General features: G+C 50.1%; 1 protein-coding gene across 5 annotated transcripts in view; it reads right to left on the bottom strand.

The window, feature by feature from the left end:
- The window catches only part of trh (PAS domain-containing protein trachealess), a 534047-nt gene that overhangs the window by 110401 nt on the left and 407407 nt on the right, over positions 1-16239 (bottom strand). Inside the window, exon 1 of one of the 5 annotated variants that reach the window (XM_075700283.1) lies at positions 8278-9427. The exons of the other annotated variants lie outside the window; for them this stretch is intronic. Coding sequence (XP_075556398.1) covers positions 8278-8417 — 140 coding nt within the window. The 5' untranslated portion in view covers positions 8418-9427. Of the gene's footprint in view, positions 1-8277; positions 9428-16239 lie in introns of those variants that run through there. 5 annotated transcript variants of the gene reach the window in all.

The following is a 16239-nucleotide window of genomic DNA, read 5'->3' as shown; positions in this document are numbered from 1 at the left end:
AGCTCGAACCACTGTTGCGAAATAACCGCCGACCTCACCCGGGCTGCAAGCATGGGAAAGACCCGGCACCGCAGCCACCTTTTCTACATCGGCGCAACGCATCACGACATCGCCGCTCCGGTCCCTGGTATGCTAATATTTCTTTCTTTTTTTGTCGTCATCGTAAGCTGGTATACATGCGCGGTTTAGCAGAGCACTTGTCCCATCTCATTTTCTGTCCCCGCTCTGCTTTTGCGCTCTTCACGCTTAGTATGGATTACCAACTAGCCCAGTCAGGCACCTTAATTAGCACTAGAGTACAGAAGGAGGTACTTTGATTTATCAATGCATCTGGCATATGCTTATGTACATGTTCTTGCGTGTTCACGTACTCCGTGGCTTCCTGGACTAATGAGAAGAACTTCGTATGTGTTCGTGCTTAAGGGATGTTTCCAGTGCTCTCTGAGGTATCCAGTGATACCATACTTTTGTGATTACATCTTGTTTGCCATAGAAGAAGTAGCAGGTGCCACGTAAGGACGCCACATCTTTAAAATCATGTAAGGAAAGAAAGGAACGCAGACAGAGACGGAGCGCGCGACTATATTGCTTTGGCGAAACGTTTGAGCAGGCCACACATTGCACCATGCAATTCTCTCCCCGGCGCCTCTACGCCTCCAGAGTTATTTTTACGGCTCTCCTTCTCTCTTAAGTGCGGTACGCGGAAGCAAAGCAACGACGCATTTCATTCCTACACGTAGTCTCTGATGAGAAGGAAGCGCGCGCGCAATGATGCGAACGACCGACACCGGAGACGCCGGCTGCAAAGCGCAGAGTTGCAAGGCCCTTTTCAAGTCGCGCCGCTACGTTTTACAGGCGGCCATGAATTCAAAATGAGCCGAGTCTGGACTCGGGTGCACGGGGAGGCGCAAAGAAATGCTTTAGGAATCCGCGGGGCCACCATGCCCTGCTCCCCCCGTGCACCCTAGAGCTTGTGTGTGTGTGGGGTGGGAGGGGGGGGGGCGTATGAACGTACGTACACTACGTACACGCCCGGCGGGCGTATCTTGCGTGCGTGTGTGCGCGTGGAGCGAGCGTAGCAGGAGTGTGAAATTGGCATATGCACTGCACGGGCCTTGGACGCCGTCAAGCTGCATGCTTAAAGTGCGAAAAAAAAAGTCACAGTTTCGCCCGAAAGAGGAATCAATGATTGCGATAGCAAATAAGTGGACAACTATGCGAAGTAAGGATAGTAGTTTTATCGGGCTCGTAAACTTGTAAACATAGGCACACTAACTAAATTAAGAAGCATGGTGATGCGCGCACAAGCCAATATGAACACATCCGACTCAACGAGCGCGGCAACTCGCTGTCAAAACGCTGCCGTGAGAAAACGCGGCAGCATCAGCGAGCAAAGTGACCTTCGTGCTGTCGATCCCTTCCACGAGAAGTGAGCGCCGAGAACACACAGCACGCACAAAGCCACGAGCCGCCGACGTACCTAGACTCGGCCCCCAACGCAGATCGCTCTCAAGATAGGGCACTGCGAGCAGCCGCCACATTGCAGGCGGAGTGCAACGCCGCCGCACCCTCTCCCCTCGCTCCGGTGCCTCGCGCCCGATCTCCTTGCGCACATTGGAGACGGCGCGCTTCCTGCCCACTTTCGTCTCTTTCGCGCGGGCGAGATTGAGCTGCGATTGTAGGCACTCCTCGCCCGCCTTCACTCACGCGTACAGCGTAGCACGCATGGGGACGGTGTTTTCGCCCTTGAATTTCATGCGGTACCTCACGCCGCAGGCGACTCCAACGGCGGAAATGCACTTGGAGTGTCCATATTATTGCTATCGCAATAAATAAAAAACTCCTCTGACAATGAACATTCCTTGCGGGTAAGACACAGCGCAGTTTAGAACACTGAAAATACTCCACAAAAAAAGAAGAGAAAGAAAAGAACGAAAGGAAGCAAGAAGAATTAACCTGGAGAAAACAAACAGAATGATGCAGTAGCGCGCCTTCTGCTAACTCATTCCTATCCGAACTAATTAGGAACGTGCTGCAGTTTCTGTGTTGATTCTATTTACGGCAAATAGCTGTTGATGTACGGCTACCTGCCTTTCTTCCGATAGTAGGAACACCACCAGCTGACAAAACGATCTCACTGCGGCCATGATCGCCGTACTTTACAGTAACAATAGTCTCGCAGCTCGTAAATCATCTCACAAATTGACAGAGCTAGCCGCGACGTCGTCTCCGAAATACCATGCGTGGCGCGTTGTTCCACACCGGATATCTGGATACGCACAGTTGGGCCTATGAGACACTCCGCGCTCGCTAGCTGTCACCACCGACTTCAACGTCCTGCCATGTCAGATCGCCGAGCAGAGAGATGCGCTGAAGCCGCACCTCCACGATTTCAGTCTTGGCGATTTCAGTTGAAGGCATGCCAATCCCTTCACTCGCGGATAGGATTGACCTTTTGACATTACGGCCGTACATTATACTAGCGTATATTTTTTTATTTATTTTATTTAAAACATGCTGCAGTTCGAGGACCAAGCAAGGAGGCATGCCAAAAACAAGATAAATTCAACCGATATATAAAAATGGCGCATTTTCGCCATTTAATGCACCTTCAATCGCTTCAGCGCTGTTTACCGGTCTCAAGATCGCTAAAATACCAGACATGAGCGAATAGGAAACAAAAGCAAAGCAAAAGAAAATTATAAGCGAGCGACTGTAATAGAGACAAACAAACCCGTGAAAGAAAGTGGTGCCTGCGCGCGAGTGCCTTGAAACAAGAGGAGATGATATGTGGGAGAGAGAACTGAGGGACGAAACACCAGGGCGACGAAAAGCGGTGAGCCGGGCAACAAAGCGGCGCTGACGAGCCGCACGACGATGAGAGCAGCGAAGTTCTCTCTTCCTCCGCTACGCGGCAGTAGAAGCAGCAGCGCGGTCTGTCCATGCGTTTGTGTGTTGCGGGCGCGGGCGCGCGCCAAACTCAATTTCGCGACGCCGACGTGCCCGCGGTGCGCAATTAGGACGACGCCGCGTGCGCTTCTCTCTTCCTCCTCAGTTTCCTTGCGTTGGCAAGGAGGAATGGTTGGAAGGGACGCTGCGGTATCTTGGCGAAACAGGCGTCGCCGCGCCATGGATACGTGTCCAAAACAAACCACCACAGACGACACTACACCGCACTGGTGGGTCGGAAACGAATCATGCTGGAGAGGTGAAACCAAGGGTGATGTACGAAGGAAAGTTGATTTTTCCTGGGGAGAGCGGGAGGGGGGGGGGGGCATCGACGCCTATCGAATAATCTGTTCAGATGCTGGGGCTTAGAGCATAAATGATCATCGATTGCCAACATCCACGCCACACGGGCAGCTTTTAATTGTAGCGCAAATATATTAAAACAGGGAGGAGGTGAAGGAAAAGGCAATCAAATGGGCCAGTTCTCCCTACCTAATCGACTGGTATGAAACGAACTGATGACATGCAGCGTAAAAGCAGCTGAATCATACTCCGCATACGCGCTGCAGGCTATTTGCTACGAGCACAACGATGTGACGATTGGAACCTAATAATAGCGTTCGCCGATGCCTTCCGCAGTTTGTTTATATCTGTACGGTAAGGCTTTAGGTATTGAGAAGCTGAACACTAGAGCGCTTTCTCCTCCCGTTGTTGCTGTAAGATATTGCCAGAAATAAAAGGAAACAATCCCAGCCGAAGCGTTACTAGCGACAAACGTGCGCGCTCTCACCTGTGCTCTATCTCCTCCCTGTCACCACCCTTCATCTGCCACGTCACTATCCCGGCATCGGGACCTTCAATCATCATCAACGTCGATGACGTGGTTAACGTATCGCGAAATATTAGACCTCTCGCGGCGTGGTGGTACCCGACGTACTTGTGGAGCAACCTGTTCACCGTGCTTCGGTCTCGTATGGGAAGAAGCTTTTGTTCGACCTCGGCTTGTCTTTGTTCACTTTCTATTTATTCGTTCGTAAGAACGCTTGTTCGTGCCATGACAATGTTCGCCCTTAACTACGCAGGCACGTGTGCACAAGTGACAACACAAGCGCATAGGCAGCGCTTCCAGCATAGATGCCAACGACGAGAAATCAATTAAATCCCTAAAGCGGCCTTCTCCCTTCAAACACTCGCAATGTGGCGAAGCCATTTTTGACGACATACGAAGCTACGCATGTAGGCAAGGACAGCTCTGATAACAGCTCTGATGTAGACAAGGACAGCTATGACAGCTCTGTCTACGCAAGTAGGCAAGGCAGTCTGATAACGAATCTCATCACTCACGAAATTACTATTTCTATGGAATATCCGCATAAGTGTGTTATGGTGAGGAGAGTCGGAATGTCATGTTTTCTTTTGTTCTAGCTTAGCGCGGACGCGCACGTACGGCAAACAACGAGCAGGTAATACTGAGAGTTTGTTTTCACTAGATCTCTTGAATCAAAAGGTATGCCTGGGAATTCCCGCTGAGCGTATCAAGGACCAATGTAAACTAGTAAGCTTGACGAATGACTGACGGCACCACTGTATAAACATTGAATTTCAAGTTTCAACGCATCTCTTCATCGAAGTATCGTGGCGGCAGCTTTGACAACTGCGATTTCATTTGGGCAATCTATGTCCCCTTTTACTCAGGAAAAAGTATTTTACTAATGGTAGGCATAGAAAATAAATCGGGAACGTCGCTCAGGGTGCACATGTTGAGTTATGGGAAAGAAACAGCTATACTATTCTAAGGATTATCAATCCGAAAGGGAGAAATAGTTGGTAGGTGCAATAAGTCATTACCAAGGTAATGTGAAAAACTAATAGGCATAAAACTTTCAATTCTAATGAATGAGTAAGTAGTCTTACCCCTTCATAAAGTTACCCAGTGACAGAGGTAGACAACATAGTGCCAATTTTTGACGGAGCGCCAAAAGTGGAAGAAGCGCGAACAGGAGTGTAATGACGAGAGAAGGAAAGGACGAACAAAAGCGCTATAGAAAGCTGTGGATCCATATGCAAATTATTCCACTCGAATTGCAATGTTTGACAGAGGTGTGATGATTATCAATAGTTTAGAGATATATTGTGTCGAATGCAGGCAAGAAACATTTTAACAAGAAATTCACTGTTGACAATTCAAATTGCCACGCCTGAGAGCGAGTACAACTATCTTAGCAACGGTACGACTCAACGTCCTAACCTTAAGAAAACAGGGGCCAAGTAGACGAAGCTTTTTATCCCTAAAAATTATTTGCCATTATCCGGCTGCCTTTACTGACCACGTCTTTCATCATCATCGAACGCACCTCGCGGAACGCTCTAGCGTACGATTTCCTGTGTGAATACTCCTGCAGAGAAGTAACAACTGAAAGCGTGCTTTGCCACATGAATTCACTTACTGTGGAAACGCCAACTTCCAAAAATTGAGCAACTTCCTTTTTCCCGTCAAATAATAATAATAATAATAATAATAATAATAATAATAATAATAATAATAATAATAATAATAATAATAATAATAATAATAATTGTCCTCAATCCGAGGTTTATTGTACAACCGAGACTTTAGTGACGGCAGTGTGAATCTAGAGTTCTACACCAATATGAATATCCTGTTACCGTGGCGAGCACGAGTTCGTGCTGTTGAATAAATATGAGCGCTACGGAGCCTAGCCAATTAAAAGTCATCAACGCAAACATTGTGTACGCCTAATCGTCTACCTTGTTTGTAATCAGTGTGCGGAAGATGATAAGCACACGTGTTCTAAAAAACAAAGTGAACATTTTGTGAAAACAATAATTTTTGCATCCCTGCCAAACTTATAAAACCCGTACTACTGTCGCAGTTCTGGCATCCCGACCACGTTTTGGATATACGAAGTCCCGTTAACGTTAAAAAATTACTTTTCGTTACTGAAGCTAATGGTAATTATCATTGCTCCCTTAAACGTTAGTGTCCCTATAGACGTAGGCGAACATGGTATTCTGCAAATACAAATAACCCGGAAAAGTACACCGACAATTGTTGCAGAGGCAACCCGTGCTGATGCCTAACGCTGTTAAAGCAATCTTACCAGGACAGATGCTCAATACAAACAATATATATCTATGTCGAAAGCGCGACTAAACATGCCCGGCAAGGAGCTGGTCAGAACGCTTTGTAATTCCAGGCATGCTTCTCTCTAAAAATAATCGTGGAGATTTCTCTTCAAAGCTTCGTGGGTCATTTACAGTACAGTACACTGTTAAAGGCAAGACGAAGTGCTTGGGACTGATTATAAATCAGTTTTGACGCGACGGCTTCCCCAGTAATTTTTAACAATACAAGTCTACCTAACGCGTGAAGCATTTTTTATAGTGTCACCGAACAATAGAGAGACCGCTGCCGTTGGCCTGACGACGATGACACCGACTATGTGGCCTTAAGCACTACTGTGGTTAATCTATGTGCGTAGAACCAACAGACTCTTGGCTCATCCCCCATTATGATTACATGATCATCATCCCGTCCGAACTTTGTATCCGTCGTTGCTGCATGTTACTTTTAGCCTGTAAATAACTGTAACCATGCACTATCCCTGTAACATCTTTGGTGGCTGTGTGAGGTAAGCTCCATCAACCAATCAGGAAACTAGAAAGTGCGTGTCATTTTGTTTCCTTCGCCATGAACAACGAAGCAACGACGGCGCACCAGTCACCGCCTCCTGTTATTCCCCCGTGTTCGCGAGGCCCAGGGATCATTTTTTGGCACAGATGACTTCGATGTAGAAGACCGGATCTGCACGTACGAGCGCATAAGCGACCATCGCCCCACGCTGATGTTGCCCAACGCGATATTTCGCTTGGAAGAAACGGAATCTGCGTGGTATGAGACGCAAGAATACGATCTGGCGTGTCCGGACGCCTGCAAGGCGCAGCTTTGTGAGGTGCCCGACAGGCCAACTGGTCGCCACCAGGCCGCTAAAAAAGATCTGAGCTCCTTATATGATTGAATCTCACAAGGTTTGAATAATGGGGTTTTACATGCCAAAACCAAAATTTGATTAGAAGGCACGCCGTAGTGAGGGGGCTCCAGCATAATTTGGACCACCTGGGGTTCTTTAACGTGTGCCTAAATCTAAGTGCACGGGTGTTTTCGCATTTCGCCCCCATCGAAATGCGACCGCCGTGGTCGGGATTCAATTCCGCGACCTTGTGCTGAGCAGCCCAATACCGTAGCCACTAAGCGACCACGGCGGGTTGAATCTGACAAGGTTTCCCACATCTTGAAGATAATGGCCGACGTCGCCTTAATCTGCTCGTCTTGAAGAACTAAATCACGGTCGAGGCTACTGTGAAAGAATGTCAACGCTTTGAACAAACGAAGGACCGCCACATGACTCGCCAATTCCTCCGGCTGCCGAATACCATCGTGCCGTCATCGTGCGAGGACCTGACGACACTTCTGTCGGTGCGTCCAAAAAAAAAAAAAAACTTTCCAAGCGAGACACTGGTGCATATTGGGCACGTTGTCGCTGGAGGCGAGACGCCCTCTGTCGTTGATCTTACTAGAGCACACAGAAACTGCTAGGGATCTGGAGACCTATGCGTTTATAAGTCAGCTCACCGCTGTCGACAGCAGCACCGCCCCGCGACAGTTTGTCCGTGACCTGAGAGCTTTTGGGACCGACATTGAAACTTTAAATGTAGAAGCTAGCTCGTTACTGCGATACACCTGCCGTTTATTCTCAAGTTCCCTTTTCTTGCATATCAAGCGCCTCCTCTCATAGTTACAGTGCCAGCTTCGCTAATGTTGAAGCGCAATTTTCTAGTACGGCCGCATAGACATATTAGACTACTTTAGCGTCCCTATAACTATCACCGCCGGCGAGAAAACTAAACGTAATCCACAGGGAAGGACAACGAAAAAGAGTAAAATGCCAGATACGCTTTTCTATGAGAGAAGCTACCAGTAATCAATTTTTCTTTTTTCTAACAGCGACCACAGGCTAATGTCTTATATCTATTTTTATTCGCAGGGTTTGTCGCAATACATAGGCAGTGAAGAAAATGATCAAAAATGGACATCAGACAAGCGTTAAACTTGTACAACTCGCGACGGAGCTTCGCATGTGAAGCATTCACGACGAGCCATACTTAACTGCATCTTTCCTCCCTTTCTCGGCGTCCCTAAATACGCCCCGAGTGATCATTTAAATACACCCTTCTCTCTCTTGCGTTATAAACTGTGCCGTGCGAAGAGGACATGCAGGACAACGAAGACAGACTGCGTAAGCGTACCAGCTCGGCACCGTCCACGAATGGCCGTAGGGGCCCGCCGCATCCACAGCAGCCGCAGCCGCAGCGGCGGCGGCGGCGGCCTGGTGATGGTGGTAGCCCATGTCGGCGGCCGGGTGGGGCTGGGGCCGAAGCATCAGCATCGTTGGGGCTCGGATGTCGGTTCCTTCTCGCTTTCTTCACGGCAACACGCACACACTCACGGACGCGACGTTTGTTCCTTCCAGAGGCGTTGTTTCCCTCTCACACGAGTCACGCGAAATTCGTGCACACGTATGCGGCAATGTTACTCACTGTCACGATTCTCGCCCCGAAGACATCGAGAAGCCGAACGTAGATGGCCACCGCGCTTCATTAAACAGTCCGTTGACGGCACCGGAGTGAAGAGATAAGCACGCGCCGTGTATCTGCGGCGGAAGCTCTGCCTACCACGTGTTAGACACGAAGTTGGAGATCGACGAGAAAACAACGTACTATTAAATGCGTGTTCACGACAAGTTTATGAGCGTCATCGAGATATCGCAAAACGAAACGTATTAGGGAGCACGTGCTCACGGGCTAAGTCTACGGCTATCGCCGAAGCAACAATCTACGGCACAGAAAGTGACTAGAGAACATGAGCGTAACGGCAATATCGCGACCTATGAGCTAGACCTTAGGGCGAGAAGCACGAGCAACAATAACCACTAAAATGCTAACAAAGACTAAGTACAACCGGAAACAGGTAGTAAAGTGATTACGTGAACAAGTCTCGCGCGAACAAGGAACGGTAAATAAAAGGGAACAGCCGGCCCTCGTTGAGCCGCAAGAAGATTAAAGTAAACGTAACAAGAATGAAATGGCCTCGATAACAAAACGTGAGGTGAGGCGAGAGTGCAAAGACCGGCCTCTATACAGTCTGAGAGGACTTCCGCGTTAACGAGGGCTTTCCCCGACTGACTGGCGTCACGGAGTCAGGACCGGAATCCAAAACGTAAACTCGGACGAGACAGCCAAAGAGAAAGAAGTGAAATGACGTAAACAAAGGCAAAGGCCGAGGTCTAAAAAAAGAGAAAATAAAGCGAGGGAGGAGAGAGTGTGCGGCCGACGGAAGAAAACCTGCAAACGAGACCTGGCGTCGCAACGAGGTGGTCGTCTCGCCGCCGCACGCGCGCAGAGCAAGGACGTGACGGGGCGTCGCGACGTCCCCCTACGTGACGTCGCGTTAGACGGCGCGCTGCCACGACGCCGGCGACGACGACGTCGTCGTCCGGGGGCTTGAAAAGGACGACCCCCTCCTCCCGCCCTCGCTAGGTCAGAGCGTCGGCTCGGCTGCCCCGGAGTGTGCACGAGAAACCCACTGACGGCCGAGCGACCGACCGAATCGGCGATTCCGCACCCGTCTCCAGTAGCCAGCAGCGTGACTCGCTCCCCCGCCTCCTGCCCGCCTCCCCCCTTCCCGCTGTGACGAAACGTGGGAAGCCGTACGTGCTCCCGCGGACGAAAGCCACCAAGGCCGCGGCCACCGCAACTCGCGCACACACACAGACGCGTGCCGACCGAGACTCGCACGTCAGCGGAGAGAAGAGAAGAAGGTACTCGGCGCCGCGAACCACGTCCGTCCCGTCCGGCGGTGAGGCCTTCACGGCGGCGGCTGCTGCTGCACGAACGGCCGACGTGAGCTGAGACTCCAAGCGAGCGGCGGCGCGGGGCTTCCTTTCCTTGCCACGAAAGCGCGGCGCACGCGGCTAATCCGAGTGAGGCGGCGCGACCTGCTTCCTCCCCGCAGCGATCACGCGCGCGCACGCTGCTGCGCCGCTCGACTCCAGCGCGATGCGGGAAAGCCTACGGTCCGGCGGCGCCCTTCCCTCTCGGTTCGCGGCGCCTCTTGGTCCTCCTCTCCTACCTCAATTCCCTCAACCTTCTTTCCCCGCGGCCCTTTCCCACTGTTCCTCCTCGCATCCCTATTACTCCCCGAGAAGCCAGGCAGTGGGCGAGACCCTATGCGGCGGACGAAGGACTTGGGGCGTGCTCCTCCGGCCGCGGCCCCCCTTTCGTATTCTTGGCCCGTGGCTCACGTCCCGGCCTCCGAGTCGCTGACGTCAGAGGGCACAGAGAGAGAGGGAACACGCGCGCTTGCGGCAAGAGTGGCCGCGTTGGACGCGCGCAGCGCGTTCGTGAGAGGAATAGCGGAAGAGAGAGGCAAGTTAGCCGAGAGAAAGGGGTGCCTGGGGATCCACCCATTCGCCGTTCTTGGGGAGTCTTGCGTGTTTCGCCCGGGACACGCCCCGGAGTGCGGACCCGGAGTTCTGAAGGAGAGAAGGGGTGCAAAGGAAGAGGGGGTTTCGAGGTGGCCCGGGGGATCGCCGCCTTTTGTTTTTCGGATCTCTCAGGCGAGACGTGCGCGCCAGCAGTGGTGTGTGTTTGTGCCGAGGCGATAAAAGCGTCCCGATTGGAGCAAAACGACTTTTGCTTTTAGTTTCTTTCTTTTTCTTATGCCTGTGCGGTGGGTTCATTAATGTCATTATGAGTCCCATTGAGCGATGTCTCAAGTAATGAGGCGGCAAAAGACTTCGTGATGAAAAAAAGATGGCACAGAAAAAGAAAAAAGCAAATAGCAGTACGAATGTCAAAGGCCGAACAGACATACGACAGAGCTCTTGCCTTCATTGTGCCGTTTTCCGGTGCCTTTATTATTTGTTTTCTTCCAAATCTGAATCTCTTCTACTACCTCTCCCATCTTGCATTCGCTGTGAAGACATTGAGAACGGCGCGCGGTTTGGACGATCACGCGCTTCAAACGCTCCATCTAGCATATGTAGCGATATCGTAAAAGTTCATCTCACCTACTTTGCAGGCACGAAAACACCACGTCAAGGCCCTACCCTTCACATGCTCTTTCTTTCTTTTCTTTGTTGTTTTTGTTGTTGGTCGTTGAACGCACTTTATCACCTCCGATATATCGCCATTTGTGCCGTCTGTTCAGTGTTTCTGAATCTGTGCTACTCAATCTACTAAATATAATCTCCCCGTAACAATATTACCTATTTCTCTACAGATACATTAGTGTGACAAGCGAGATTCCTGGGTCTGGCAACAACGGTTTTATGGGAGTTTTTCTCATCGCTAGCCTTATAGACGATCTGCGAAATTCCGTAAGTGAGCTTCGGCACGCACCACGTCTGATCCATACAAAATGGCGGACGTAACGCTGGAAGTGGAAGTAAAGCACGAGCGGTCGAGCTTCTGCCCCCCTGTCTTTACACTCTACCCCCGTTGTTTACACGCGGCAGTCAGCTTAAACGGTACTGTAAGCGTGATGGCGACCGTCTTGCGGCCAACTTTTCTTTTTTCTTCTAGTTGTCTAGCTTAAAGGGACGCTCTAGCACACATTTGGCCATGCATTGTAACGCGTGCGCGTATACACCCAGCTTTGCCAACACAGCCATCCTGCTCAAGCATTGTAATAAAACACCGAGGGAAATCGTGGAAGCTTTTTACATTTCATAGCGAAAACATTGTGTGAGTCACCCATCTATTGCTATGTTAAATAGGCGTAGCTACTTTCCCCGTAATTATAATTTTCCAGACAATTCACGTGATCGATGTGTGCGCCTTAGATGGAATCTTGAGATGTTGCGCAGATCTGCATGATATTTTAAGTCTGATGTCCAGCAAAAAATAAAACCAGTTGTTAGAAAGCGCTCCTTCTCATGTATCTTTCTTTGTCCCCGTTTGTTGAGCGCCAAGTTTCACGATGTGTGTTCTGTTTGAAAGACAAACAGAGTGCTGGAAGCGAGTCCACGCTACCTTGCGCACGCCTTCCAATGGAAAAGGTAAAAAAAGACTTATTTCCAGCTAATATTATTTAGCACACTCATAAAGAATCATTAGTTATGCAACAAGACATATCTATCATTCAAAGCAACATGCAATCGCTAGACACAGACACCGTCGCGCACTTTGTCGCTCAGTACATTTCAATTAACTTCAGTTTCACTTTTACGTTCTTCTGCACCATTCTATTCGATAACGCTGAAACTAAACGAAAACCGCTCCTACTTGATATTCCTGTCTGTGCTATGCCTAGAAATAAATTTAAAAGCATCCAGTTTTCCGAAGCTATGCAAAACATAACACGTAAAGGGCCTTAAAAAATTACGGCCACCTGTTTTCAGATTCCTTCGCAGCACACCTCGCGAAAACGCGAACGCCACCCTTCAATCAGCAATAAAAAAAAAACTGAAAATGTCCACAACGACAACGGAGCGGCAATATCTGTTATTACCCCCATGTGACAAGAATGGGGTTGAGCGAACGGGCGGGCCGAAAAAGGGGGGGGGGGGGGGGTGCTGAGATTCGTCTAACAATAGAACCCCTGCTGGGCTACGCAAGGACGTGCGCAGAAAGAATAGCCCAAATCAGCGCCACGCAGCACAGAACAGCCGGGCCGACTCTCTCTACCTATAACAGCAGCGTGTGCGCTTTGGAAGTGCCAGCAGCTCGAAAAGGAAACATGCCACCGGGAGTACGTACGCTAGACGAGGGGGGGGGGGGGGGGGGGAACACGACGGCGGTGGGGGATTGGGTCCCCAAAGGGGTTCAGAAATAATAACGGGCCACCGGGTTGGGGAGAGTTCTCCCCATGCTACCAGCTTCCGGTGACCCGGAAACGAGATCTGGCCGAACCCAAGGGTGGGGATGTTAGTGGAGGTACTAAACCCCCTCTCCCTCGAAAGAAAGAAGGAAGTTAGATCCTGCTTTAGGAGAGGAAATGGGGCGCTTTTTGCTGAACAGCGAAAGCCCACTGTGACCTTTCTCATTAGGCTTGTTCTAGCAAGGCGGGTGTGACGTGTGCATTGCAATGCGTAGCCCGGTTGAAAGCACGTGCCGCCATTATAACAGCTAGCACATCTGCTTGATGAATCAGTTTACAGGAGCTCCAGTTAACTACTCAACTGCTCCAGTTAACTACTCAACTGCTCCTGTAATAATCGGTAGTAGTTTCAGTAGCAGAACCGATTTATTCAACATCAATACTACGGCGATTTTGATATCACTGACTAAATTAATACTCAACTCAATCACTACTACTACAGCGCCTGTGTTGTGCCCTTTCTTTTATCCTCGTTTCCTTCTCTGTGCAGTTATGTAGATATTAAATCCCCAACTCGCCCAAGCTTTCACTTTATCCACTTTATCCTGTTTGAATATTACCTAATGCTAGCTGAATTCCAGTCAACCTCTCCTATCGGCTTGATGCAGGCATCTTATAGATTGCAGCAAACTTCAGGTACAATAATCTAGGGAAAGTAAAGCTTGCCGGAGGCCAGCGGTGCGCGGGGAAGCGTTAGTCAACATCGGCGCTTAGCATGTCCTCTTCGCGCATTTCGTTATATTTCCCCGTCTACTCATTGGCTTCCCGTGCAGCATTAACTCGCCTTTACACCGTTCCCTACCATTCCCCGCACAGGGTCGTAGGAAACTCTCCCTAACCCTTGCTTCCCATTCCCGGGGAATCGGGAAGACGCGCACTGTATCCTAACAGTTGCGTGCATTAATGCTGTAGCCCATGCTCTACAAGGGTTGGCCCTGTATGCACTTTCGGCAATTCTTTTTTTTGTCCACGCCCAAGAAAACGTCTCTCGGTTGTGCCGTGGCTTACGAAACCAGTGGCTGTATACCTGTGCCCCTAAGGCACACGAGCGCCGCACTTGAAAGCAAATGTAGAGCAATACCAAAGCATTTCCTAGGCTTAGCAGTGCGGGGCTTGCGTGTCCTGGTGACTACAGTCGCTCACAACCATCGATTTCGTCTTAAACCAAGCAGCAACGCAAAGATACCGCTTTCTTTGTCTCGGAGCCCACCACTCTAGAGCTGTAGGCAAAAGTGCGCACGCCTATACTCGTTCGCAAAAATCACAGAAGTGTCAAGGTTTAGTTCATCGCCAAAAAACGAGGAAATGAAAAGGAGACAACGTCATATAAATGAGGTGATCATGGCGGAGTACCTGACAGCAATATGAATGAATCTGGCAGTAATCTGACATTCGGCTTGGCTAAAAGGAAACAGAGAACGAGACACTACAACACAGGAGATAAGGAAGCAATACGATAACATATATACGTTTACAGCTTGAAAGAATAACGTCGGCTAGTACAACATACTTTTACCAGATTTAGTGTTATTAAAGTCGACGAGTGGCTTCGGAGTTGTATAAGCTGTCTTCACGATGCCAGCTGGGGGTGCTGGCCTCGGGGGCAGTTCAAGCGAATTACCCCTATTTAACGGTGGCTACTGCATTCCAAACCAGAAGTTATCTTTTTCAGCGACGAAGTTTGCTTTATTGGAAAACACCGAGAGTTTTCCATTTTAGTGCTCTGCCGCAGGCAGCTGGATTACAATATTTATTCTCCAAATCATGCCCACTACAATTCCGGCTCGGCCTTTTCTGTATGCCGAACGGAATATTGTCGCTAACTGCTAACATCTCCTGCCAAGCTCTCAAGTCACCCAGTCCATCCTCTCCACAACTTGGCGCTTCGAGGAGCTCTCTTTCATCCAGCGTCGAGGAAGGAGCAGCGCTCGACGCCTCTCTACGCTCAAGGCGTTGAGCGAGCGTGAGCATGGTGCGCTGTACCGAACCAAGTGGAGAGCTCCACGGGTCCGGGGTCGAAGCGTACCAAGCAGCAAAACAACCCGACCGGTAAATTTGCCCGGCGCGGGCGCTTCCAAATCAGGTGATAATAAGGCGGAACGAGCCGCGGCTTCGACCGCCTGTACCAAGCCCCATGTTGCCACCCCCTTCGCCGCCACCTTTTCCCCACCTTCAACAATCTCCCCCCTTACGAGCGAGCAAGCGCCACTACTAAACTGCTGCCGTACTTGGCAACTCCGCTGGGAGGAAACGAGTTGACGAGGGGCCTCGTATAGTGACGGGAGAGGGACGAACGGTTCGAGAGGGAATACCTTCTCGGGATAACTCTCTATCTCTCCACTTTCTCCCTAAATAAGGAGGGAAGGAGAGTTGGCGGGTTACTCCGAAAGGCATCGGCGGTCCTCTTTCGCGCTTTCTCTGCGCTTGGCACGCGCCTCTCTGAGGTTTCTCCCACGGCCGGGCAGCCGGTCGGCCTGCTGCCACCTTGTCCCGTCCTTTTTACCCGGCCCGGAAGCGGAAATAGAAAAGGGACGTGACTTATTTTCCCCCACGTGTGCTCTTTCCCCCCATACCTCTGAGTTTTTGTTTCGTTACTTCACTTGTTTTACGCGCTTCGTTGTCGTCTGTTCTCGCCTTACGAAGCTGGACCAATGTTCTTCCCCTTTCCAATGGCACAGGACTTTCTTTGTCTTTCTTAGCTCTCCGTCGGCTTCTAGAAGCGTTGTCGCGAGTTAGAGTCGCGAGAAAAACAAGGAAGCAGAGAAGAAGAGGGAGATAAAGGGAGCAGGGAAAGGCGAAGAGGGAGAGCGGGCAGTGGCAAAAGCAATCGTGAGTGCGGCAAGGAGCCAGAGACGTGACTGGCCGTTCAAGAACCATGGACGGGAATAATAAGTGCTCCAATGAGAGACGAGACAAACAGAGAACGACATAGCCCTGCGAACGAGAAAAACGAAAGGAAGAAAAGAGAGAAAGTGGCGAATGACCGAAAGCGCGTGCGCTCCCGTGAAGTTCGCATCACGACCGACCGGGAGAGATGGCTCGGCCTTCGGTCGGTTGCCGGGCTCAAATCCGAAACGCTGGAAAACATAGAAAGAAGAAACAATAATAGACCGTCCAGAAGAGGCGAGAAAATGCGAGGCGAAGAAGATAGACGCGTATAGAGCATCGTGGGAAATCATCTCGGCAGGCGCAAGCTTTTGCCGGGTTCCGGGTATTCTTCAAGGATGCTTCGGTTAACGAAGAGATAAGAGTTGATTGGTGGAACTTGCGCGTGGAGTGGCATTGAGAACGGGAAGCTTTGTTACGAGAAACACGTTTACCATAGAATA

Source organism: Dermacentor variabilis, chromosome 7 (genome assembly GCF_050947875.1).
Source record: "Dermacentor variabilis isolate Ectoservices chromosome 7, ASM5094787v1, whole genome shotgun sequence".
NCBI classification, from domain to species: Eukaryota; Metazoa; Arthropoda; class Arachnida; order Ixodida; family Ixodidae; genus Dermacentor; species Dermacentor variabilis.
This window is presented reverse-complemented; position numbering and strand designations above follow the sequence as displayed.